Source organism: Diadema antillarum, unplaced genomic scaffold (assembly GCF_040938485.1).
Source record: "Diadema antillarum isolate AM-2024a unplaced genomic scaffold, OU_Dant_1.0 seq00002436_RagTag, whole genome shotgun sequence".
Lineage (NCBI taxonomy): Eukaryota > Metazoa > Echinodermata > Echinoidea > Diadematoida > Diadematidae > Diadema > Diadema antillarum.
The window spans coordinates 60,486-87,557 of record NW_027273043.1 but is presented as its reverse complement, the minus strand read 5'-3'; the positions used below and the strand labels follow the sequence as shown (position 1 = coordinate 87,557).

Below are 27,072 nucleotides of genomic sequence, written 5' to 3'. Positions count from 1 at the left end.
TTAATTTATGGACCTCAATTGATGTGTTAAAAATAAAGAAAACAAAAATTGGCAGGTGCTCGATGCAAGATGTCGCTCAAAAATTATTTATAAGGTAAAGACTCCTTGGTGACCAGGTAAGCTTCACATTACAGCTCATCACAGTTCTTCAGCAAGACTGAAGAACATAGAAATCCAATGTAACCACTTACAGCTGACTTTCCAGGCTTGAAGTCACTGACTAATGCTGTGTGGTAAATTTTTGACTTTCATGCGTTCTTCATGAATGTCTGGAGGTGCAGAGCATTCACCATGTATCATACAAAACACTAAATTGACACATGCAAACTGCAGCTTGCCTTTATGAAGTTTGTATGATCAACAGCAAAGGACCATCCTGTGAACAAAATGATCAATCTCGATATCAAGATTTAATCTTTCCCTGCATAGTTATCACACTACGCAGTTTTCTCAAACTCTGATATTTGATATTCAATGTGCATCCTGCTTCACTGTGACAGGTAGGACTGAAAAATGTTTGTACAATAGATGCAGAACTATGTACAACGCACATACCTTGATTTTCTGCATTCTGTCTGAATTTCACAGTCGTATACTTACTTGAATTCTGGTACATCATATGTCTGAGAAATAATCTTCAAGTAGAGGATATCATCCTTCAGAAAGCCTTGATTGAGATCTTCAACCTGCTGTATCTTGACAAAGAGAGGACATCCAGCTCCAATGTTTCTGTCAGAAGTTGGTCGCTTGAATGAGGAGCTTGTTGGGTCAGGCCGAAACGATTCAACAATGCTCCTGTTGACGGGGTCAGCCTGGTTCACCAGCTGGAAGGTGATCTTCTCCTTGAAAGGCCATGGCACCACAGCATCATACGGCCCTCGCATGATGGTTAGAAAGAGAGAGATGTGGGTCCCTATACCAACACCATCTCCAATCAAGAAAACTCGACCACACAGCTTGTAGCCATACTGGCTGGTGAAGAAGGGTGGGGAGTAGATGGACTTCTTATTGGTTGTTGCTGCATCTTTCTTCCTCTGGCTGTAGTTGTCAATCTTCCAGAGAAAGACTCCACTGTAGGAGCACTCAAGGTCCAGGATTCTTGTTTCCATCTTTTGCTTTGCTTGCGCTAGTGATAAAACATGATTTTGCAGCTCTTTGATGTCAAAAACTACTCTCTCGATTTCATCCACAATAGCTAACTTGCCAGGACGCGGAAAGTTGTCCATCTTCATGTTCATGGAGATTACATCATTGTTGACAGTTGCAATCACCCCTTCAAGAAGAGTAAATTTGTCACTCAGTGCAGCAAAAGCCCTTGGCAAATTCTTCAGATTATCCAGATTTCTGCTGAGTGAGGCAATGTCTACCGAAGCTTTCTTCACATCACTCTCCACTCTCCGTATTTCAGTGGTCACATTGATACCAGGCTGGACATGGCTGAAGTGACGGTCAGTTTGACCACTCGACATTCCTGCAGCACCTTGCGCATCAAAGGTAGACATCCCGCCTTCATTAGAAAAGCTGTTCCTACCACTGCGGGCATCAGGTTTCTCCATCGATGTGGAACTTCTATTCTGCCCAGCTGCAAGTTCTTTTTCCTTGTTGTCTGTGATGTATTCGACCTTTGACCCATCTGAAGACATTGATGTGATCTCATGCTTTGCTGAGGCTGTGTATTCATCATTATCGAGTGCTACAGGAACCGTAGGGTCAAGGACACCAAATATTTCTTCCAATCTTTTGATGACCGTTCTAACAGCAGGACTCTCGCTCCGCAGGACAAGTCCACAGGTCCACTCCCAACTTTCCTGGAGCAAACATAAACAAACCAAATAAACAATGGCTATAACATCATGTGAGGAGGGAGGTGGGCAGAAGAAGAAAATAATTAGCAGAAGATCATTTACTGAGAATACCACTATTTCTACCTGTATGCATTTTCTTAAGTCTCTTTTGCTGTTACTATTAAAGAAATGAAAGGTCAGTTCTCATAATACAATAAGACTGAAAAGCATCACATTCTACCTGCACACAGAAAATTCCATTAAGATTTTGAGTGACATGATTTCTAACCAAATCTCCTCAATGAATGACATTATCCTCTTCCGGAGGACAAGCTCTCACTGAAGGAAAGGGACTTTTGGGTTTGTTATTTGTCATTTTATGAAATTCCTGTATAGTTCTTAATTAAAATCAGGAGAAATAGATTATTGCACAGAGTTTGTGCATAAATTTCAAGCTGTATGGTTCAGGGTTAGTCTTGAAAGCTTTACTGCAGTGCTAGCTCACAGTCCTGTATTTCTTATCATCTGTTGATTTACACCTTTCATAATACACATGGGCCTTTGAATGTACATAATGTCATCAGTGCAAATAGAATTTCACTAAAATAATCCCATTTTTGTCTTGCATTACTACTGATATCATTTTCATACTACACATATATCACATATCAAAACCCACTACCACTTAGCTGTAAACACAATTTTCTGTGTCTTTATTAATCTGTCTGAAGAGATACAAATTGTTGTCATGCAAACATCTGTTAGTTTAAACTGAAACAACTATTCTTACCAGGACTGGTTATTTTTGAGAAATAGCACCCTCTTTTGATGGAACCTATACAGTATTCATTGGCATGCTGCACTGATGACTTTGGTTTCTTCTTCTTTCTTTCAGAGAAAAGAATCAATTTCCTTTTCTGTTGGAATGTGCTAATGATGTCATCACAACAAATCCTTCCTTATGTGGTGATCAAGCCTTGCGTCAATCTCTCTCTCTCTCCATCTCTCTCTCTTTCTCTCTCAAAAGTGGTAGTTATTGTTTTGTCTTCTCCCATTACTTAATAAAAGTTTGCTTCTTTTCGGGGGGGAGGGGGGAGGGGGGAGGGTGCTTCTGCTGCTTCATCCTCTCTCCTTTTCAGTCACAGCCACTTGTCTTTCTAATCACAGAGCAAAGAGTGGTGCCTGGGCATCCTCCCACTGGTGGTACACATCTGACAACATTCCATTCCATGAGTCATAACTTCCAACCATATGATGGGAATTACATGTATAAACACCTTAAGCTTCTGCACTATTTCATCCATCTCTATTGGGAAGAGAAAAAAACAGCCAAGTCATCAACATTTTCAACAGGACTGTTGCTGTCCCACATTCATTTCCATCGATCCTCCATGGCTACTGCAGTCATCTTTATTGCTGACCCCTTCTTCCAAGCCAAGGTGGATATACTTCAAACTCTGCTGAGCATCATGCAGAGGGGAAAGTTTACACAATGAGGTAAGTTACCTGAAAATCCACTACAGTTGTATGTATCAATAAACATAATTCATAAGAAAGCCCTTTCATTGTTGGAAATCTCACTGTTTGTCATTCTTGTTTTTCACTTACTGGTACCCACTGTTATACCCCCGTCACACTAGAGGCAGAATGAGCCAGAATGCCGTTGGAATTAAAATTCTTCCTACATTCCTGCATATTCGAAGTGCATTCTAAAAATTCTGACGACATTCTGAGTGCGTTCCAAACATTCCGGCCCATTCTTGTGGCCAGCCCGAATGTTTTAAGCATGCTAAAAACATTTGAGGAGCATTTGAAGTGGAGAAATATCGATTTTTATTCCAAGGGTATTCTAACTGGACTCTGATTGCATTCTAAATTTATTCCTACGACATTCTAAATATTCCGACGGCATTCTAACAGCATTTGAAACAATCTGACCTCATTTGAGGGAGAATCGGAACGGTGTTGCACCTCAAATTCTGCCCAAATATCTCAAATGCTCATACAATTACCCCCAGTTAAATACTGGTGAGTGAAAAGGTTAGAGTAAAGATAAGAGTTTGGGTTAGGGTTAGGATTAGGTTCAGTACTAGGAGTAGGGTTAGGGTCACAGGAAGGGTCTGGGGTGATTGCCCGGGGGGTAACTGGCCTAAACACTCTTTCAAGGAGGTCTTGCCGGAGGACAGCAATCTAGCTAAAAGGCCAAAGCAATATATGGTCCAAGGACGATCGGGTTGAGACTGATAGAAACCACCATTTTATACGCTATCGGAGACCATTCTGGCGACATTCTTGACACACACAGGACATTTGTGTTGCATTCTAAGTACATTCTAAGTGTATTCTAATTTTTCGGGCTGCATTCTGTTTGAATTCGTGAACATTCAAAGTATATTTGGTAGCCATTCCGGGAACGTTCTGACCGGATTCGAAATGAGTTTGTACTGCATGCAAGGCGCTTTCCGACCATCAGACTTCGGGCAGCAATCGAACCACGATCGTGCAGCATTCGAAGTGATTTCCAAAGATTCTGACTGCATTCTGACAGTATTCTGAATATTCCTACGGCGTTCCAAGTACATTCGAGCAGTATTCGAGAGCTGATTCATCCGGAATGTGCAAGAATGATTCGAGAAGGGTTCGAAGTGCATTCCAAGTATTCGAACAGTCAATCGCTGTCAAACAGTTAGAATTTGAATTTTTCTCTCGAATGTGGCCCAAATTTCGAAAATCTTTAATTCCGGCTGATTCTGCTTGATTCGTGCTGATTCCAAATAAGTGTGACGAGGGTATTACATTTCTATATCTTTTTTGTACATATTTTTAACCCGTTCCTTACGGGAACCTGGTTTACCAGGTTCCCGTGGGAGCAACTGATATACGGGAACCTGGTTTACCAGGTTCCCAAAATGAAGACAAGGGTGCCTGCTTCAGTGGCCTAAATTCATGTTTCTTTGTGTTAAAATGCTCACCAAAATGGGTTTGATAAAAAGATCAGAGTTTATTCTATCAGGATTTGTTCTCCTGCTGTTTAAAAAAAAGGGGGTTTTACAGTATTATGTACCTTTTCCTGATTTAGTTTATTGCTTGTTCTGCTGTAAACTCGTACGAACATGTACATAATGATCAAGGCTGAGATCCGTTAGAAATGCGGGTTCGCTGACCCCAGTCACCTCATTCAGGTACCTGGTTTTGTGTAGAACTAAAGATTCTGAGAGCTCATCAGCGCACGCTCTATTCATACCTCGCACCCGATCGATATTTCCATTGTTCACGGGCACATGTAGTTGACCGTAGAAAGGGGGACACAATGAACCGCTTGACTGCCTTCACACAGCTGGATTACCAACCTGTGTGCCTCTCTGTCGACGGGCGAAAAGAATCTCGTTTGGGGGCATTAAAGGCACTCAGAGAATTGCGGAAGCAACGGGTTAACGGGAGCAATATAACCATTGCACATGGTTTACTAGGATTCGTCCACTCGGGAGCACGTCACGAGACCGACACCCACGAGTCATACAGCCTATGAGTCATACAGCTCACAAGTCATACGGCCCATGAGTTATACAGCTCATGAGTCATACAGCCCGTTAGCTCGACACTAAGCTAACAAGGTCCATGAGACCGACACATTAAGCCCCTTGTTGTATCGGTCGAACTCATGGGCTGTTTTTATCTCGTGTAGAACTCATGGGCTTTATTTGCCTAGTATCGAACACATGGGCTGTATGACTCATGAGCTGTACGACTCGTGGACCTTTTTTCAATGTCGAACTCGTCGGCTGTATGACTCGAGGGTGTCGGTCTAGTGGGAGACCCCCGTCCACTCTATGCATGCAGTCAATATATTAGACATACATTGTACAGTCATGTGGGTACATCAAACTTCATTTACATGTTCATGATGTTCATCTATCTTAACTCTTTATGTGCCATGTTCGCAAGTCCGACTCAGTCGACGGCGTGCCAACTTCGCATATTTTGCTCAAACCCATAAACCCGCCAAAACTGATCAATAAATCCCCAAATGCCACAGTACAATGAAAGCTTTTTTTCGCTTCCGTTCGTCTCACTAATAGCTTGCATTTCATGTGGTGATTAACTCTCAAGCGGTGTTCCCTAATAGATTTGCTTGTAAATTTGAAGTGTCTGTCACTGTTTTGTGTGCATAGTCATGTCCTTACAGAGAATGTAGCTACTGGTCATTTCAAAGAAAAACAATCATCGATTTGTCTTACAATTTCCATCAAAGCAAAGCTTGGCATTTTCTCTACAACATTGATCACTGCATGTCAAGCTTAACAGAAATCTAAAGATGGTTTCCATGGACTTGAAAAACAGAATGTTTTCTCAAATCATGACTATGTTGTTGTCTCATAACAGAATAATGTGGCACACAGGGGGTTTCCACCATGGCGCATAAAGAGTTATAATCAAAGACCCGGGATCAACCTCCAACTTGCTACGTGTATGGATGAAAGAAATATTTAACAATTAACTCATCAATTTCCATGGTACTAGATGACATCATTACTGGAGATAAAAGGTGGATCTTTTTTCCCCTTTGTCTTTCCCCCCATCATTATATGGAACTATTTGTTTGGTCATTTACAATTGTACTTGTTACCTGATTAATACCACTGGAAATTCCCATCTGATGGCTAAAATTGAGATTTTGAGCTGTACACTATGACCCTTGACCCTGGATTTTCACCTGCAATTAAAATTTTAAATTGCATTGTGACTGGATCTTCCTAGCGGAGGTAGCAGCTGAAACTGCTACTTTTAGCTAAAGTTCAGTGACCTTTGACCTTTTGAGCTGTTTTGTCAACAGTCTTCTATTAAAGCAAAATGATACACTCCATGTAGCATACCTGGGCTAGGTAGGCCCCTACATGGAAATCCAGTTAGAGATTTTCTTGATTTGCGAATGCAATCTGAGATGGATAGAGCTCAATGGGTGGGCAATCAGACAGATGGATGGACAGACATACAGAAACATATGGCTTTCCATGGATGTACTTAGTAATCACTTACATTTTTTATGTTAATGATGCATTTTGAAGCTGGGCATCTCAATGTATGAAAGCTAGTACTGTTATATATCAGCATACTGTATTATGTCACTTTGTTACAGGTATAGTACCATACAGCATAATGACCTACAATTCTCACATTGTATGATCATTTGCTCAATAATGATATGCACATGACCACTGATAATATTTGCTTTTTGTTTGCACTAGTTTTGGTAATCTGCATGATAAAGAAAGAAAAAAAAACCTTTGTATAATAATTTTTTTTTGTTTTGTTTTTGTTTTGTTTTTTCGTACTTGCACAAAGCAAAAGAGTCCTTTTACTAGAGATATCACTGCCATCTTAAACTGTGATTATTGGTCTCGGATTTTATGTCATGCAAATTTTGACTTCCTAAAAGCTTCTCATAAAATCCTAACAATATATTTCTTTTAATTTCACATCTTTCAGTCAAAGCTCGACTCTTTCTTGGTGATATTTTCTTCCCTACAGTATTAAAGAAAGGGATAAATATTTTTATTCACTCATGGGAAGAAGGCTACACATGAGAACTTGAACTCTTTGCAGAGGAAACGGAAATTTCACCAACTTCCTTTTCAGAGTGTGTGCACTGCGGTGCAAAGTCCACAGACATACAAAACGCTCACAGTCCTGTCTGTGTATGAAATTATGTATGGCAAGATTTGACGGTGGGTTATAATCATCGAGCTAGGGTATTTTGTATGTAGGCGTTTGTGTGTATCATGGCAAGTAGGTTTCCCACCATGTAGCGTGTAGCGCTGAATGCAAATCATCATGACACGTGATCAGGTATTAATTCACGACTGATCAATCATACACACAAGCTACATATTGTATGTATGATCTGTATTGATATGCGATGCAGCGTGATAACACACAGGACTCATGATACAGTGTGTGGAGTTACATGTAAGTAGCTGAACACACAATGTCCCGAGACAGGATGATCAGTCAGGTGAAATTTGGACTGTTCCACTTTTTCAAGTTCTGTTGCCTACGTCAACTTGGACTTTGAGCCTACTCTAGGGGAAAACAAAGAGAGAAATCCAATACAAATCATAAAGTGTAAATACATTCTCCCTCTCGGTCTTGTCCTTCATGCTTGATCAAGCCATGCAAATGAGCTTGACACTATACAGTGCAGCTGAAGCTTGCTGGTGGTTACATTGGTATGGTACAATAATAGAGTTCCATGTCTATTGCTCTATATTGACCAATGCAGGCAAAATTTTAGCCAAAACCAGCTGCAATAAAATAGCACACTGAACAAAGATTGCTGGATTGTAGAAAAGAGCTTAATACTTTTCATTCCCCCCCCCTTTTTTTTTGTCAGTTGAGGCCAGGAACATCCCTCTGCATGACTTTAATAGCATGAGATATTGATGCATATGAGAGGAAAGCAAGCAACTCTTCTAAATTACAGACTCTAGTTTTGATACATTAACAAATTATGACAGCAAGATGTGTATCATATCATATAGTATCAATATTCCCCCTCTGCACCTAAATCACCACATAAATTCACAGCTATAGAGGCACATGCAGTATGTAACTTGTCACTTTTCTGAGCAGAAATCATGGCAGTTTGGATTTGTCTTTTTTGTTTCCTTCTTTGCTGAATGCTGGAAATATATCATGATGCTTCACGACTCAATCAGATACTGTATAATAATAATATGTTCTGATAAAATACTGCTAAATTATTGACCCATTATTTCTGATATATTTGTGTGAACAAATGGGAGAGTTGTGAATTGATGACATGATTACCTCAGATTACCTACAGTAGTTTGCTATTATCTCACCGGACTTGCATCTAAAAGTATCATTTGGTGACGAATGTGAAACTTCAAATGTCATTACTTTCTTTATATTATTTAATGTCCGATTTTGATGAAACATCCACCATTCTGTTGGTCAGATTTCCTAAAGTTCATTTAAAACTGAACTTGAATGCGGTGTAGAATCTCACTTGAGCATTATCTGTCAAGCCTACCAAGTTACAGCGACTCATTTCTAACCCCCCCCCCCAGCAATCATTTTCTCATGCCTCCCAGGAAAACAAAAACAAAACAAAAAATAACATAATAACCATGAAAATTATCTATTAAAAATTATGGTAAATGCCTCATATTTTGTTATTGTTTTTTTTAATGTCATTATAATGGTTATTGTTAGTGCTACCATTACAAAAGTATTGATATCAAGATAAGAAAATAATTTTTCGCCTTCAACATAGGGGCAATTACATACAAATTTTTGTGGCTACTCCTGGCAGTGAATGCCATGACATCAGCTATTCTTACTTTTGGTAAATTTTTTGACAAGAGAACAAACTCTGACTACATTTATAGCTTTTTCTTCTAGATGTTCAGTATTAAAGTACATGTCTTACCACAAGAAAATTATAACGAAGGGTCATCTGCCATTTCAAAATGGTTCTGCATTCCTTGGTACTCACCCTCATGCTGAGGTGGAGGATTTCAGCCTGTGTGAGGCGAGTCTTCATTAGAAGGATCATGGGACACCAGTTGTCTGCTCTATGCAGCTCCAGGGCTCTGTTCTTGGGTAGCCACTTGCCACAGCCAAACACCTTGCACTGGATGCGCTCCACATTCCCACACACCCGTTCATGGTTCTGAAAGAGCATCAACATGAATGGCATCAAAATTGTAGTTTTGGAGAAATTTAGGCATTAATTCTTCGCTTCCAACGATTTCATGTAACATTTCCAATGGAATATTTGAGGAGGCAACCTATGAATAATTTTAGCTTGTATGATGAAGCGTATAAGTTAAATTAGTACAGTCACATGCATATTTTTTTTACACTTCCAACCCATAGAGTAAGGGTTTATTTTCCTTGAATCTTAATTTCAGGAAACACTTGATTTTCTCCATTTCCACCCATGCGATACCGTAAAGTACAAATGAACACATACCCTACATAAACTTTAGTAAACAATAGCTTTGGATATATGATCTCTTCACAGTGGTTACAAGGAGTTTTACATTTCTCTTTTTTCTTTTCTATAGAGAGGACATAAATAAGTGGAATTGAACAGACCAAACGTTCAAAGTTCCTTTTCTGAAAAGTAACATTCCTAAGTGATTGATTCTCTATCATATTTTATTTAGCAGGTTTAATAGGAATATCCAATTTCATGAGCTATATATTATCTTTATAACCAAGAACCTCCCTTTTCAGATTTGACCTCAAATAATTTATCTTTAAATCTAATAAGTTCTGTCACTTTCCATAGTCTGAAAGAGTTTGTATTACATTCAGCAACCAGCTTGTGTTCAATTATCAATGACATTTTTAGTGAAGACCCTGGCTGGGTTTAAATCCATCTGTCATGCTTTTGCATTATACGATTCAATGTACTTGATTTTTTTTTTTTATTGTATTCCCTCAATTTTTCCTCTCTCTCAATACTAGCCACCCTCTGTTATAATTATTCCTCTGTACTATATATTTCCTTCCTCTTTATATTTTTTTTTTTGTACATCATAGAGACATCTCTCATATTGCAATCCCAATATCTTCTCCCATATACCCCAAACATTACAGCTCACACCACTTGCCCTCCTGTATGAAAAATTCCCACCATCAAAGCAAATCATGAGTTTGATACATGATATCGAACTTGAACCACTAAGCATGTCAGACTTCCCAGCTCTCATAACGGATCTTGACACGCATCATGATCTAGTAAAATGCTGGCAGATATAATACTGCATTAACAAAGCTAATGGCTAATGGGGTGAAATGAAAAGAAAAAAAAAATTGCTCATTCACTTCACTCGGGGAGGAGATGGGCCTACTTAAATTCCAGCAGCGGAAATTTTTTAGCCACTGCATGTGAATAAAGCGTGCCACTATGCAGTCCCACAGCAACATTTGCATAGGTCATTTCAAGGTCTTTGGAGCATGTGCAGAAGATGTGGAGGCTTGAATGAGGGAAGGAAACTGCACTGTATTGCAATATAAGCAACAGGCTTGTCACGAGGTACGAAATAGCGGGAAAATGATGGCTTTATTCCACCAGACATTGACCCTTGAGCTGGGTAAGACTTATTAGAGTGGATGTTGTTCATCATAAATCACTTCCATTCTGTAGTGATGTTTATCAAACTGCAAATGGGGAGTACTCATGCAGTGTGATTCCATTCAGCGAGGAACACGTGGTTGTTTCCGAGCATGTAGGCCTACAGCGTAGGTGTACACGTGCTCATGCCTTCTATGCACTTTGTACATGGTCAAGTATAGGACTTGTATGCTTGTATGTGCTTAAAGTGTGCCATTTCCCTCCATAAATACCTATCTGTTCTGCTACAATCGTTGTTTCAGAGTGTGATGCTGTGGTATTTATACTGGCTAGATATATGATCTACCTCCATACGATATCCCCGAGTATGTCTTATTTTGTGCTGCACTATAGCATAATGTACTCGAAATCTGTGTGACTATAGACTAGAGCCATCTTATATAGGCAAGATACATAAATTGTAATGCACAGTAACTGACTTCCACAATTGTTTTTTTCTCAAAAGGCACATGTGGCTGATATGACTGTGATTTCTGTAGTATTATTTTGCATTCCTACAGTCAAGCACAACACCTGTTCAGTACAATTTCCTTGCATGAAAACCACTTCATTCTGCTGCTTTCATTTATTACTATAGCAGTAGCACTATGAAAGTAATATGTTATGCATGCTGCATTAATGCTAGCTAGAAATTACTTGGCAACTTTGCTTCTAACCAAAGATATTAAGGCATGTGAGTGCTGGAAACCTGCCAACTACAACAATTTCAGGCACAAATGCTGTATGTTGGGTTTGAGGCATATTCATCACAATTATTCCTTTTTTCTTTTTTCTTTTAAATCCAGGTTTGTCTCCAATAACAGGGTGGCTGGATCTGCGAGTTTACCGGATCAATCTCACTTTCCACATCATGCAGTTGGGGTATCCTCCTTTCTCAGGCAATTAAACTGCTTTTTCAACTTCTTCTTCGGTCATTCTTACTTTCATGGCTCCTTCACTGAAAAACTTGAACTCTTGTCTTTATATCCCTGTACACGAGCTCATCACTGCTCTCATCATTACTTCTGATACACTTCTCTTTCCTTGCCACTCAAACACCTTCCTCGGAACCCCACAAAATTTGCATTAACCAGATCAATCAAAACATAGGTCAGTGGTGGATCCAGGGAGGAGCGCACCACAAGCGTGCATTTCCCCTTTATTTTTTGCTAAAACAAAAGAAATAACAAGAAAAAATGGGGGAAGGGGGGGGGGGGGGGGTCGTGCCCCCTTTAATTTTATAAAGGCGCCCCCTCTTTACAAAATTCCTGGATCCGCCCCTGCATGTACAACTCCTTCTCCATATAACTTGGTAATCCTCTTGCAATCTCCTTTGGATGAACACTACATATTGTCCATTTTCCTGCCACAAAACCAAATCGCATCTTGTCCAATTCTGCAACTTTCCGAATTCTCTTCTCCAACACCCATTCCATTATCTTCATTGCATGCTCCAGTAACCTCACTTTCTTGTACGCCCCACAACTTATCACAACCCCATTTCCCTTACGGACTACTACAAGTAAACTTCAACCCACTGAGGACGGACTGTTCGACTTGGCTACAACACACATTTCCCATAGACACATGCCCGAGTATACTCAGGACTCATCCTTAACAGGTTAATAATGCCCCATTATCAAGCACTCATCTTCCTTCTGGCATACCTTGCCAGAGCACCATCATTAGAGCAACCCCTATCTCTCTCTCCACTTGCAATTATCATTTTTACACTTACTTCAGCAGAGGTTCCAGCTGTTTCACTTTCCCCATGACCCTCTCCACCAGCCCCATCACCATATTATTAGCGGCTTCCAGCCTTTTATCCAGTCATTCTCATCATTCATACAATGTAATTCCCCCCATGTTCTCTCTAAATTCTTCCAGGTGTCTTTCTCACTAAATTCAACCCACTATTATTCCCTCTCATACACCTTCCTCCCTCAATATTTCTTCCATTATTTTACATTTTAATTTCATAAAGCTAAAACACTCTGTTTGTGTTATCATCCAATTTGCCCAACTTCTCAGCCTCCTACATCTCTTGGTATGGGTGCAAATCACAAGACTGACACCCACAAGTCATACAGTACAGCCCACGAGTCATATAGCTCACAAGTCATACAGACCACGAGTCATACAGCCCATGAGTCATATAGCCCAACTTTCGTTCGACAGTATAAGCTAACAAGGCCGATGAGACCGACACGTAAAGCCTCATGTTGCATCTACATTGTATCTGTCGAACATGGGGGCTGCTTTTGCCTACTGTCGAACTCACTGGCTTTAGTTTCCTACAATTGTAGTGTTGAACTCATAACATGGGCTGTATGACTAATGGACCTGTTTTCACTGTCGAACTCGTGGGCTGTATCACTCGTGGGCATCGGTCTAGTGGGATGACCCCATAGATATCTCAACCATCTTCTTTCCCCAATGCGTCATGTTTCACACCTGGCCTTCATTTGCTAAATCCTCTTTACTACACACAGTTGAGTCTTCCTCATGATCACATCCTTCACCTCCTCTTCTCACCACTATGCACTGCCTCACCTCTCCTGCCTTTCTTCTTCCTATACATTGTACATGTATACTACATCATACTTCTGATACCCCTTCCTAATAAGATTTCAATTAATATGGTGCATTAATGTTTACTCCCTCTCCAACTCTCTCCTCAAATTTTGCTTAAATTGTCTCTTCTCACTTTAATTACCACACCTTTCTCCTCTCAACCATCCCTTCGTCGCAGTTCACAAACTTCCTAAAGTTTCTTCTTCAAATCCAAATCAGTGATCACCAATCTCAGCTACATTTCTCCTGGGATTGTCTCCACATCCACCAAAACAATTTTTGTCTCCCTTGCGGCCATCCAACATAAAATCAATCTCCATCTCATTCCCTGCTGCACTGAATATCATCCTTCTGTTCTTCATTTCCATGAATCATGTTTTCACAATACACAACTCCTTCTCATTGCAAAATTCCAACTACAGCACCCTTCCTCCCATACTTCTCTACCAAATGCTGTTGCCTCCATGCACATCCTCAAAGCCCAGGATCCATTTCCAATCTTGTCTATTTAATCAAATTATCTTTGCCCAGAACTAATGCAAATCCCACTCACTTGACATCATTTTGTCAAAACAAAAAAAAATCCTTTCTCAAGGCTTGTTCTTCCATTTTCTGAACCATAGCCACAACTCACTCTCATCACTCACTGCTTCCATCAAGGCTAACATAATTGTCATTACTTGTTTCCTGTCATGTGATCTTCCATTAAACCATTTACTCATTATGCGCCACATAGTGGTATATAAACCCTCTGTGTGCCATATTATTCTGAGAGAGTAACAGTCATACTTTGGGAAACTGTTCTGTTTTTCAAATATGTGTAACCTTTTTGTTTCCCTGGAAATTTTATGGGCAGATTCATAGGAGAATGGGAAGCTTTGCTTTGATATAAATTGTATGGCAAATCTATGATTGCTTTTCTATCAAATGACCAGTAGCTACTGTACATTATTGTAGAGCCATGACTTTTTTCACAAAAAAACAGCGACAGAAACTTAGCACTTAATCGGAAATACAGTAGGGAACAACCCTTGATAGTTAATCACTAACATAAAATGCAAGCTTCAAGTGGCAGGAATGGAATTGCCACAAACACTTTTATTGTATTGCGGTATTTGGTGATTTATAAATCAATTTGGGCGGGTTTGCGCATTTGAGCGGAATATGCGAAGTTGGCACACCATCGACTGAGTCGAGCATGCGAACATGGCACATAAAGAGTTTATAAACACATTGACATTCATGGCGATAAATTATACATGAACACATGCATTAAAACACCCTGTGATAAAACAATGATAAGGATTGATAAAGCAGTCTTACAATTTTGGCAGATCGTATCACCATCTGAACAAACCTTCAGTCATTTATTTTGCAAAATTAACCCTCTTCAGAGTTCACAACAACACAAGTCACAATGCCTATGACTGAGAGGAATAGGCAGCATTGCTTGAACGAGTTTCTAATACACCATTTGAGTGAACAAGGAGTACACTATAATGCTGAATTTAATATCTAGATCTCTAAATGTATACTAAATTTGGTCACCTTATACAGCATTCTGAGGTTCCATAAGTCTCTGGCAGGCCTTGTGCTAGCCTACTTTTGATGAAAAGGCATGCAAGCTCAGATGAAGTACAAGTACCAAATTCATCACATGATGATACTGAGAGATGAAATATTATGAAGTCACTGTCACCAGTAGCATGCCAACCTTTGCATACTACTGATCTGAAAAATTATTTATATTACATTGACAGCGCTACTATGATGAAATGTTGAAATGTTAAGACAGGGCGGCCCAAAATTGTTAGTGCTGAAATACAAAATGTGGGCCCAAGTACTGCATTTGGGGCCAACCCTGCAGTGTAAATGGGGTCTTAGTAACGGCTTCCAGCATTCCACAATACAGCATGATTTGCACCCCCTTGTGTTCAGATACAAAATGTATGTGAACTCCCCATCTCATAATAAAGAACCCTATAACAACAACAACAGAAGAAATTCCAGAATCTAGACAGTATTCCAGATAGAACCACAAACACACATTAATTGTCCCTTAAGTTATTGTTGGCTCACTTCTGACATTGAAAATGCTGTCTTCATCCGTAACATACAGGTGAACACAAACACTAAATAGAAACAGATAGATACCAGGGGAAAAAGTGCAACCATACAGGCCCCTACAGTCCCCCCCCCCCCCCCCAAAAAAAAAAGGCACAAAAGTTTTATGATATGCAGCAACTTCACTTTGCTTGTTTGTTTGTTTCTGCCTAATTATATGGTCTACATAGGTATCCAGGTTCTACAATTCAAACATTATTCTTGGACCTGTGACTGAACAAGTTTCCTTGTATGTAGGCCTGCCATCACATTTCTCCTACTTTGCAAGACTATAGTCACCAAGTACTGTAAACAGACCACTACGCTTATTGTTATATCAAGACATTTGCACATTCAGGTGAAAGTTTTACCCAATTTGTACTAATATTTGTATTGAATTGTACTCTTTGTATGACATTGTCTTGAGAAATATGCAAATAAACTGAGATTGGAAAATTGACAATGACATGAAGTAAAACAATACTGGAAAAGATAATGGCCTCTCTCACAGAGGTGACTACAAGCAAGCAAAATCGAGGATAACAAGATGAAACCAAAAGCTGCCCAAACCTCGATATAGTCAGTGTATGAGCCTTTCCAGTCACAATTTCTGCACTTGCACTTTGCTTGTTTCTGAAGTTTCCGCTGGGTTACCTGGTCTCGTTTCAACTATAAAAGGACAAGAAAAACACAAGAAAGACATAAAATACAAATGAAAATTATGTATAACAACCAATTCTGTGACAAAAAGGATGGAAAAAATTGTGATCATATCACAATAGTCATGTAAACCAAAGTAGTATATTATATGTACCAAAAGTCCCAGATGTTTTGTAAAAGTACAATCTCTCATTCATTCATTGTACAATCTCATTTCATGTACAGTACCCTACTACTAACCTGTCATAAGTTTAACGCAAAAGAATTAACAATTGAGCATGTATGGCAATATCAACTGATGTATTAAAACTGAACCTGACTGCTCCCATTTTGCCTAAATTCTGTTAAGAGAATAGCTGCAAATGAAATCAATAGGCAGTTTCACGTTATCCCTTTAAAATATACTGTCTGTATTTCTTTCAATTTGCTTTGAAAATGCAGTACATTCACATCATTCAATATAATTTCGCCCAAGATCTTATCAACCTGCTGCATGTGCTAAAACCAAACACCAAGTTTGACAAATATGAATTACGTTCTTGCATAAAATGAAGTGTTATTTTCAATACTGGCCCTTCAGGGGGACCCTTGACCTTTGATTTAATCCTACAACCCTGATGATTACTTGTCTATTAAAAATACCAATGAGATTTCAAGTTAGTGGCATGACAGCAAAATATAAACATGCTCTGTGGATATAATGCCCTGTCATATTAATTCCTCATATGAACAGTCACATGAGTACCATAAAAATGCAATAAAAATTTGGTTCATGTTGTAATGACTTGGTGAAGATGCAAACAGTGGGATGACAAAATTACAAGGTACTGTATACGTAAGGTGAATCAGATGAATTACAAAAGAAATAAAATTTTTGTTGTCAACAGGTAAAATGTGCATTGAGAAAGTTTTACAAAAAGAAATCATGCAATACCTCAGACAGCTTGAGCGGACGATCACAAATATCACACAGGACACCACTGATGGCAGGCAAGTCTCTGAGTAAGATAAACAACCAATCAAAATATGAATAAATAAACATGATAAATATACCAAATAAACTAGATATATCACTACGGCGACTGATATGCCTCCGCCATAATGCATGGTTCTCCTAATAGGTCTATAGTACAATGTCTTGACAATGTGTGATGACAGTTTCACACAATTGGCAAAATATTAAAATGACAGGTTTGACACAAATGTGCTGAATGTTCACTTTCATAGAACTAGGTTCAATTGGATGAATGATGAAAACGTCAGAGTGCAGGTATTTGAGGAACTGATGATGTTTACTTGACTTTTGACCCTTTTATAAGTTTTTGCACCAGTTGAGTAATTTTCAAGGTATTGAGAAAAAGTATAATTTCAGTATCAAATGGGAAAATAGCATTATCTAAACCTGGCCTTTGACCCTTGACCTCACAGTTCCAAAGAGAATCACTGTTAGGTTGAACATAAATAAATATGTAAGTTTCATGATGATACCTTGAGTTACTTTTGAGATATGGAGGAAAAAGTGCAATTCAGCACTTTCACTTGACCTTTGACCTTTTGGCAAGAAACTTCCCATTGAATATATATTTGGTAATACATGTATACATCATGTTAAAAAAAAAAAAAAAACTTCAGGCATTGCATAAATATTTAAGGAAAGTAGTGATATTTTGAGGAGTTGACCATGACCTTTGACCCCCTCACCTTTGAACCATGACCCCCAACTTCCCTAGATAATCACTGCCCATTGGAACAAGCATATATACTAAGTTCCATGAAGATACCTTGAACCATTTGCGAGATATGGAGAAAAACATGAATTTTCAATCTTTTTTTCCACAAAATAATCTGTGACCTTTGACCTTTGACCCCATGACCCTAAAATCCAAACAAAGTATTGTCCCCCAGGATATACCCTCTTACGAAGTTTGATGTAAAACCACCACACGGTTCTTGAGATATCGACAAAAACAAAACGGGACGGATGTACGGACGGACGGACGTACGGACGGACGGACGGGAGACCCGAAAACATTTGCCTCTGGCCACTTCGTTGGCGGAGGCATAAAAACAAAACAAAAATCAACTGAAGAATCATTCACTTGCAATGCCTTTACAATCGGCCCCCTCTGTCCCTCTCCCTGTAAACTATAAAATCATTTTATCCATCAGCAGGACAATATGTTTTTTTTTTTATTGTTTTACTTGTTAATTACACCAAGCTTTGGAGTTATATTGTCATTCTTTCACTGTGACCTATGATGCTCTCTCTTCACGATACAGGCCAAAAATTCTGAGTATATAAAATTCAAAGAACATTTTATCATTCATAAAATGGGATAAATAGTTTTGCATGCCTTTCAGACTATGTGAAAATAAAGGAATCATGAATTGTGACCATAACATTTGTCTTGCATGGCTTTTTGAACTTCTTAAAGGACAAGTTCACCCTTCATACACATGTGAGTTGAGTGAATGTAGCAATATCAGTGAGAAAACATCAGTGAGAGTTTAAGGAAAATCGGACAATCTGTTCAAAAGTTATGAATTTTAAGTTTCTGCTCAGTCATGGCTGGATGAATAGACTTCTATAGCTTGTAATGTCACACGAGTACAAAGATACAAAGAAAGAATAAAGAAAATTCAACATATTTTCACTTTCCTCACGTAACAGAAACACACTAGACTTTACACTCTCAGAAGGCAGGGTGAATAATGTTACCCTTAAGATATGTCAGTAAGAAGTTGAAAAAAAAAATTGCACTTTATTATTCAAAAAGTGAAATTTTATGAAATTCTTCTTCTATTTTCCTTATATTGTTGGATGCATGTGACATCATACACTTTAGTAGTCTTGTCATCCAGCAGGGACTGCACAAATACTTCAAAAATTGGTAACTTTTGAACGTATTGGCAGATTTTCCCCAAACTTTCACCGATGTGTTCTACTAATATTGTTGCATTCACTCATCTGCAATCCACATTATGTCAAATGTAAAGTGAGGAGTAAGAGGACCCTTTCAAAATCATGGCAACTAAAACATTTTGTTCAGTACACCAGATATTGTCTTCTCAGTAGCAGAGTACCGGTATTAAAGAAAAAAACAAAACAAACATAATTATGATAGTTCGAGTTGCTTTGTTTGGGTGAATGGTAACACTTTGTTGTAACCATCAGGTTTGTACTACAATGTACACTTCCTCCCTTTAAAAATAAGTTTTTACCAGATAAACAAGTTCAGACTCTTAATTTGCACAAGCATGTACTTTGATGAAATACTGAGCTGGGACTATCAACCCTTTAATCCCTCAAATCAATCAAAGCTAATGGTCCTTAAATAAAAATGTGTGTGGTTGTGTGTGACTTTGCATACATGTGTCTATATTCCTGGTTCACAGAAGCCCTGTATTGTACATTGACCCTTTCCGACATGCACGCACGCACACACGCACGCACGCACACAGACATTACGCACTATGTGTAGCTAATCACATTCGCACTCTCCATGTCTGTACTCGGGAATTCCCCCCAGCCTTCAGCTGACTCCATGCTTAGAATACGATGATGAACCTTACCGTACAGTACGTCATTTCTGATTTAACAAGATCGCTATCAAGATCAAGCACCGGCTTGAGATGGAGGCCTCCTGCATTTTCTATTTGGCTTGTTTATTTTTTACTTTCCATCTGGATACCAGTAGATGGCTGGATAGCCTATTTATTCAGCTGCACTAGTTAGTTTTCCATGGGTTCCAGTTGCATGTATGTGTAGGAATGCAATGAATTAAGTGGGATGTTTTATGTGCATGGGTTGTGACTCTCACACATGGGACCTCCATTATATGTCCCATCTGAGGGACAGCATTTTGCCTGGAGCTAATAGAGAGGACGGCGTGATGACACATGTAACAATGCTCAGTATTAAGACCCATTGGATTTGAATCTGTGCTCAAACCCGAACCATTCAACTTTATAGATCAAGGTGAATACTGTATACACTATATATTTCGCGAGGGTTTTATTTTCGCGAATTTCGCGAGTCGGGAGCTATTCGCGAAATTAACAACACGCGAAAATATTACCTTCCAAAATGAATCCCTTGCCTTGATGATACGAACATTTCAGTACTAGAATACCATGTCACGGCTTACTGAACAGACCATACTGGCTAAGCTTGTTTACGCACGTCCACGTCTACTTACGAATACTGTAGAGAGCCAATCCATTATCGCAAGGGGACCACTTGTCAGAAATCTAGCGCGATAGACTTTCCACTTCAAAAATGTTGAATTCTAACTTACTAGTTCGCAGAGTTTAGCAAGTCTTTTTCATGCAGTGTATAACTAGTATCATTCTTACATGCTAGTAAGTTGAAAATTCACACTTTCTTTGCCACTTCATATTTTCTCTGGTCCCCCAATCGCGAATTTAACCACTCGCGAAAATGTGTGACATCGGCAATTCGCGAAAATTTATGTACGCGAAAATTATAGCGTATACAGTACCTTATACCAACTGAATGAGCCACCTAAATGCCCTATGGTCAACTAGAATTAACTCTTATGCCAATATTGCCATGCATGGTGGAAACCCCCTGTGTGCCATATTATTCCAATACACCAATGCAGTCATGCTCTGGGAAAGCATTCTGTTGTTCAAATCTTTGTAACTTGCCTATAGATTTCTGTCAACCCGGGCATAAAGTGAGCAAAGTTGTACAGAAAATGTCACGCTTTGCTCTGATGTAAATTGTATGGCAAATCTATGATTGTTTTTCTTTCGAATGACCAGTAGCTACATTACTGACAAGGCATGACTTTGCACACAAAACAGTGGCAAAAACTTAGAATTTACTTGCAAATCCAGAAGGGAACACCGCTTGATAGTCAATCTCCACATAAAATACAAGCCATTATATGTTTAAGAGGAACGGAAGCACGAGGACCGCTTTCATTGAACCGTGGCATTTGGCAAATTTATTGATCGGTTTGGGCGGATTTAAGCGTTTGAGCAGAATCTACAAAGTTGGCATGCCATCGACTGAGTCAGACTTGCGCACGTGGCACATAAAGAGTTAAACATCAGTCCCATCTTTTTCAAGATTATGATAGGTACACAGGCTGCATCATGCTCTACAAATAGTCCATTTCATGTTGTTTAATACTATCATGTATACTTAGTATCACTCCTTTTCCAAAAGTATGTATCAAAGCATCACATTTTTACTTTCATCTTTTAATACAAAACGCAGAAATCACAGTAAGTCAGGTAGAAATGTGACAATTAATGATAATGTGCCTCTTTATACTTTGTATTTATTTTGTTTTTAATCCAAGATTTCACTCTGCTGAGAAAGTGCAGAATTGCAAAGTTCCATGGGTTAAAGGAAAGATAAAGAAACAAATAAAATACAAAATGTAAAACAATAGCACTGGGTTTCTCCTGACAAGTCATTTCTTTAAATCTACAGCCAGTCCAACAGTGGCCCACCTCCACCTGTTGTCTGGAACACAGAAAAGGTAAGCTTGCCAATCTTTGTAAGATCTTTGTAACTTTAATATGCAGAAAGTTGTCATACTCAGAGCTCACTTTCACTAGCATCTTCACTCATTGTAAGGCATTGCATCAAGATTATGACCAGCAGCATCCCTCAGGATCCTGCTTGAATCAGGATCCTGAGGGATCCTGCTGGTCATAATTTTGATGCAACGCCTAACCGACCACACAGAATATACTTTAGCATTCTGTCGCAAATTCAGGTCATCAAATGCATTCCAGCTTGACAAATGGTTCTCTGTGATTTCTCTGAAGTGGCAAAAGACGTATAGTGCATGGTAACCCCTAAGTTTACTTCATTTTTTTTTCTTTCAGATCTCTTTTTATTTAGAAAATGGGAAAGTACACAATTGTCTTTGCATTTTCATGCCTTGCCCAAAATAGTACCGTACTAATATAATGCAAAAGTTAAATTGCATTCTCTTCAAGCCAGACAAAGAAAAGGATGTAGGATCAAGCGATGTTCACTATGGTACCATGCATAATTTTTGTTGACCAAAATGCTGTTGTTGGAAGGAAAAAGTATGCTGCTTGTTTGACAGTCCCATATGGGAGATGGGAGAGAGAGAATGGAGCTGAGAGGATAACCTGAGCTAAGGATCAACTACGGTAATCTTGCATGTCAGCAAACTCACAGCAAGAAGACATGCAAGATCTGCAGGGATATCTACTCAGAATCTATTTTACTACCATCGAGACAACCCTCTATTCTCTTCTTTTGCAAATATGATCTACTACAGTCACAGGGGCTTTGACAAAGACTACAAAGTTATTGACTTCCCTGCAAATAGTTCTCTCCTTTCGATTTAAATTGTATTTATTCATTTACTTATCAATCTATTTATTCATTCATTCATTGATCTATTAATCTATTTCCAGTGGGAGATTCATCCATTTATTCATCTATTTATTTACCTATCTATCTACCTATACTATCTATCATCTATTTCCAGTGTGAGGTTACGGAGGGAATGGCAAATTATACTCAAAAGAAAGTTTTGGGACTGTACATACAATGTGATCAGAGAGATTCTGCACATTGCATAAGTTTTCAAATGTGCACCTGGTAAAGTGTACTACCAGGCAGCTCTTGCAGAAGGGGTGCTTGCAGGTGCCAGAGAAGGGCTCCCTGTAGGGGTGCTTGCACAGGTGGCAGCAGAGATCCCTACCAACTCTGCTCCTCTCTAGATCCTGTGGCAGCTCCATGTCCAAGCCTCCCATGATTCATATACAGGGTACAGTCTGCAAACAAGAAGCACACAACCTTCTTTTCAGCATACAGTATCAGTAATCCTACCCTATGCTACTGTGTCTTGCTATTATTGGAGTGAATTGTGTGACTTTTCCTTCCTAATGTCATGATTATTCCAGGCCATCACAAAAAGAAGGCACGCACAAACATCCCAATGACCTCATATGAATCAAGGTTCTCTACAGCTCCCTTTCCATACGTTAGGGAATACAATAGACTGATTTAAAATGCATTAATAATATTTTACAAAAAAAAAAAAGCATTACTCATCCTACCTGGACTTGACCAGAAAACTAATATTGGAGACATTCCCTAGATGCATACCACCAATAAAAGTAAAATAAAGTAGGCCCTATTGAAAACATGTCCTTCATTGGTGAGATCGATAGCTTTTAATTACCGGTAGGTTTTCAGGAAGAAAACAAATTCTTCAAATTGAATACGGTTGCAAAGTATTGACAACACTTGTATGTGAAAGAAACAGTCCTGACTGGAAACTAATTATAATAGTTTAAAATAATAATAAAAAATGGAAAGTTCTTCCTGATAAGTATGCCAGGAACAACCTGCAGTAAATATGGCTGGAATAAGGGCCTAAACAATTCATTACCGTACTTGTGAAAAGGCTTGCACAAAAATTTATGTATTATTCAAAAGTTTGAAGTTCCTAAAACCCTTAACTTTGACTAACAACATAGTCCACATTTTCATTAGCACACCAATTTTGTCAAGAGCAACCCCCTGCCCAATGATTTTAAAACGAGCTACTGTGTAACTCACCTCTTCCTAAGATGGATTACATTTCACTACTTGATACCTAGCTGTTGATGCCTTTGTTAATTGCTACGTCAGGTACAGTAAGCCTCAGACAAGCTTTTTGGTTGTTGATGATAGACTTCAGAAACAGTACCAGGTACTATATAGATGTGGATAACATGTTGATGTTAAGCCATGTAAAGACCAACTTAATTGGCCCGGCCAGTCTAATAGTTTTTGTAGACATGTCTGTAAAGGGGTTCCGATACAGAAAATCATACCACTGATAGGCCCGACATTTCAAGTCTTGCATACCCGTGCAGTACAATATTCTAGAAGAAATCTGTTACTTCTCTCTTTCTTCATTATTCTGCCCTCAAAGTGACTTTTTCCCCCATAATAAAAGTCTCATTAACAGGGGTCATTGACATTAAAAATAAGCTGAAAGATTTTATTTCGTAAAGTCTGAGAGTTACAAGCGTATTACAGTATCTACTAGCATGCATAGTCTTGTCAGACTTGAAGCCTGCATTCAGTATAAAACATCCTTCAGTATCTGTAGGTACATGTAGGTTGAAGCAGACAAAGTGCAAATGGAATATTTTTGTAAATTTCTCCTTTATTCCATCCCTAGCTTGGTACTGTTGCATCCTGGAGAAAGTGAGGTACACCCTACGGTAATTTGACATCACAACATCGACATGAGACCAGCCAAAAACATGGGGTTGTGCGTGGAGTGGCCTAAAAGTATGCTAAATTGCAATGAAATTATGTCATATGTTAACTTATTGTGATGCCTCATCAGCTGACAAGCAAAAACAAACAAATAATACAACTAAATTTGAATTGGAATTGTGGTGCCCAGTCGCACTATGGTTCTAACTAAATCACAATGTTGTGCCCAATCATCAAAGTCCTCAAATGCTGCGTTAAATCGGCAAACCAAAGAAACATAAAAATAAGCTTAAAAAAAAACCCACACATCTTCAAAACTCTTGTCAATTTCAAACTAACAATATCATAATTATCAAACAATACACTGTAAACCAACCACAAAGAGGTAACTGGTCTGTACCACAGTACGGTACCTACAAACTTCCTGGAGATTTCCTTTCTGCAGCAATATGCTAGAATTTGTATGGTATCGTATGCTAAAAACTGCCAAATCATGTCTAGCATATTAAATGCTAGATGCTGAAATGTCGAAAATTATGCCAAAAAAGCGTGATTATACCAACTCTGCCAACAAAGAGCAAACCACTACTGGTCGAAGTCTAGGTATCTGAATTTATAAGCCAGTTTACAGTTCCACTCTGCACATGAGCAGAATTGTTTTCAGGTCATTTGTACAATCAGGAATGTTTGTTTTTTAATTCACGGAGATATATATCCCTGATGTAAATTATTATTCATGTAACCCTTGTAAATGATGCTTACTAGCATATATCCACCCGACAGCAAGCCTGGTATTTAGTAATGCTAGTGGGAAAAGTTTATTTATTAGCATTCAACACAAACCAAGGCAATGTCGAAATGAATGCCTGCCGAAGTGTCAATTGACAGACCATTCTTGTCACATGCTCTGCATAACACACAAATTGTACATTGAACATGAATTCCATAAATTGTGGGCATGGCTATGCATCATGCGATCATGCTGCTTTAAAAACGCCTAACCTATTGAGAAAAAAGAAAGGGCATTTGTACCAATATGCCCATGAGCTACTGGTAACTGAACTGCCAACTGGCTTATTGCGCAGTCTCTCCAGTGTTGGTGCCGACTTGCGGGAGCTGCCGCGCACATCACAAGGCTGGACCTGTCGACCTCGCGCAGGGTTACACCTTGACCTGGGAATGGGATCCCCTACCCAGCGCGCGAGCTCCGCTTGTAAACAAACCGCAAAACCATATCACATCAATCATACAACATAATTTGTATGTGACCCTACCAGGCCTATTATAGCAGTTTATCGTGCACAGAATTAACATGAACACACTTTTTTATCATTATTATCATTATAGCGAGTCTATTGACAACAAAACGTCAAGACCAACCCTAGTAGTAGTAATATAGCATTAAACAAGGAGCTGACAATCAATACACATTTGCTCTCGGCTTCAGTTGATCAGGCAGGCGTACTGTATGTACGTTGGCATCCGCACTCAGGATCACCATGACTGTATCTGCAGTCACCGAGTGAGAACAGTTGGGCCTACTGTATCATAAAACAAGAAAGCGACAACACAACAGCAGGCACTGGTGACACACGCGAATCAATCGGGTTAATGAATTTGCGACTATAAATAGAATTATGCTTGTCACTGATATTTTACCTCACAATTCCACAATTTGACAGAACTCAGTCAGTAGGCCTACACTTCGTTTACGTAGTCAGCTCTCAACGTTAGATAGGACCTCTACGTTGGAGGGCAGTGCGGGCGCTGGGCTGCTCCAGCATGCATACCATACACGCGCCACTGTTCATAGAAATACTTTAAAATACTCATTATACGACTATATTTAATTAGTAGATCCTACTGGTAATGTACCATAGATTGGGGGGGTGACCTTTATGGCTTCTCTTTTAATGGAGTCGAACTTAACTGGTTTTTAGGCCTACTGGAGAAAAATATAATAAACTAGAGATTGTAATTTGTCATCACTGACAAATTAAGGTGATCCGATTTTTGTTTAATCAATGATTCGAGTCCTGATTGCAATAGGCATGACCATACAAGTTCCATCTGTGTTTAGAGACATTGGCCGTGTGGTGTTTGCATTCTCATTTAGCAAAGGGAGTCATATCTGCCATGTTTGGTACCAAATTCTGCATACACTATAACAAAGAAACAGCAACAAGTACATACGACTTTTGACCCACCTTTGCACTCCCAAGATTGCATCTGATGAAATAGTGGTTATTTTGTGAAATGATTCTCGCGACATCGTCTATACGTGTGAAAAATATGGGAAAGATATAAGGACAGGTATTCACCAAGATACAAGATGAAACATTTATGACCTTTGACCCTAATTTACATATCCAAGATGACCGATCTAGCAGTTGTTATCTCATTAAATAATGTACGTGACATGAACTAAACATGTGGGGTGATAGGGCGTGTTTTTCTTGAGTTATTGCAAAGGAAGTTGCAGAAAGAAAGAAATATCTCAATACATAGAAGATAAGCTTTAATTTCGACCAAGTTTTTTTTTTATCGTGATGCCGACAACGTATGAA

The 27,072-nt window shown here is 39.0% G+C and overlaps 1 protein-coding gene across 1 annotated transcript; it reads right to left on the bottom strand.

Annotated features, from left to right (window-relative positions):
- Window positions 1-561: 561 nt before the first annotated feature.
- On the bottom strand, window positions 562-26,151 carry LOC139714794 (uncharacterized). Its single transcript, XM_071626449.1, has 5 exons — window positions 22,886-26,151; window positions 17,204-17,267; window positions 16,180-16,278; window positions 9,304-9,480; window positions 562-1,808 (listed from the first exon to the last, which is right to left on the bottom strand). Exons 1-5 carry the CDS (start codon window positions 23,041-23,043, stop codon window positions 597-599), a joined length of 1,710 nt encoding a protein of 569 aa, XP_071482550.1. The 5' UTR covers window positions 23,044-26,151; the 3' UTR covers window positions 562-596.
- Between the last annotated feature and the right edge of the window lie 921 nt (window positions 26,152-27,072).

What these genes read in the sequence shown, in the direction of transcription:
- LOC139714794 (XM_071626449.1), bottom strand. Translation starts at nt 23,043, where the DNA reads ATGGGAGGCTTGGACATGGAGCTGCCACAGGATCTAGAGAGGAGCAGA. An exon ending in CTGGTAGTACACTTTACCAG is followed by an intron (nt 17,268 to 22,885) that starts GTGCACATTTGA and finishes TATCTTACTCAG; the next exon opens with AGACTTGCCTGCCATCAGTG. An exon ending in GTCCGCTCAAGCTGTCTGAG is followed by an intron (nt 16,279 to 17,203) that starts GTATTGCATGAT and finishes GTCCTTTTATAG; the next exon opens with TTGAAACGAGACCAGGTAAC.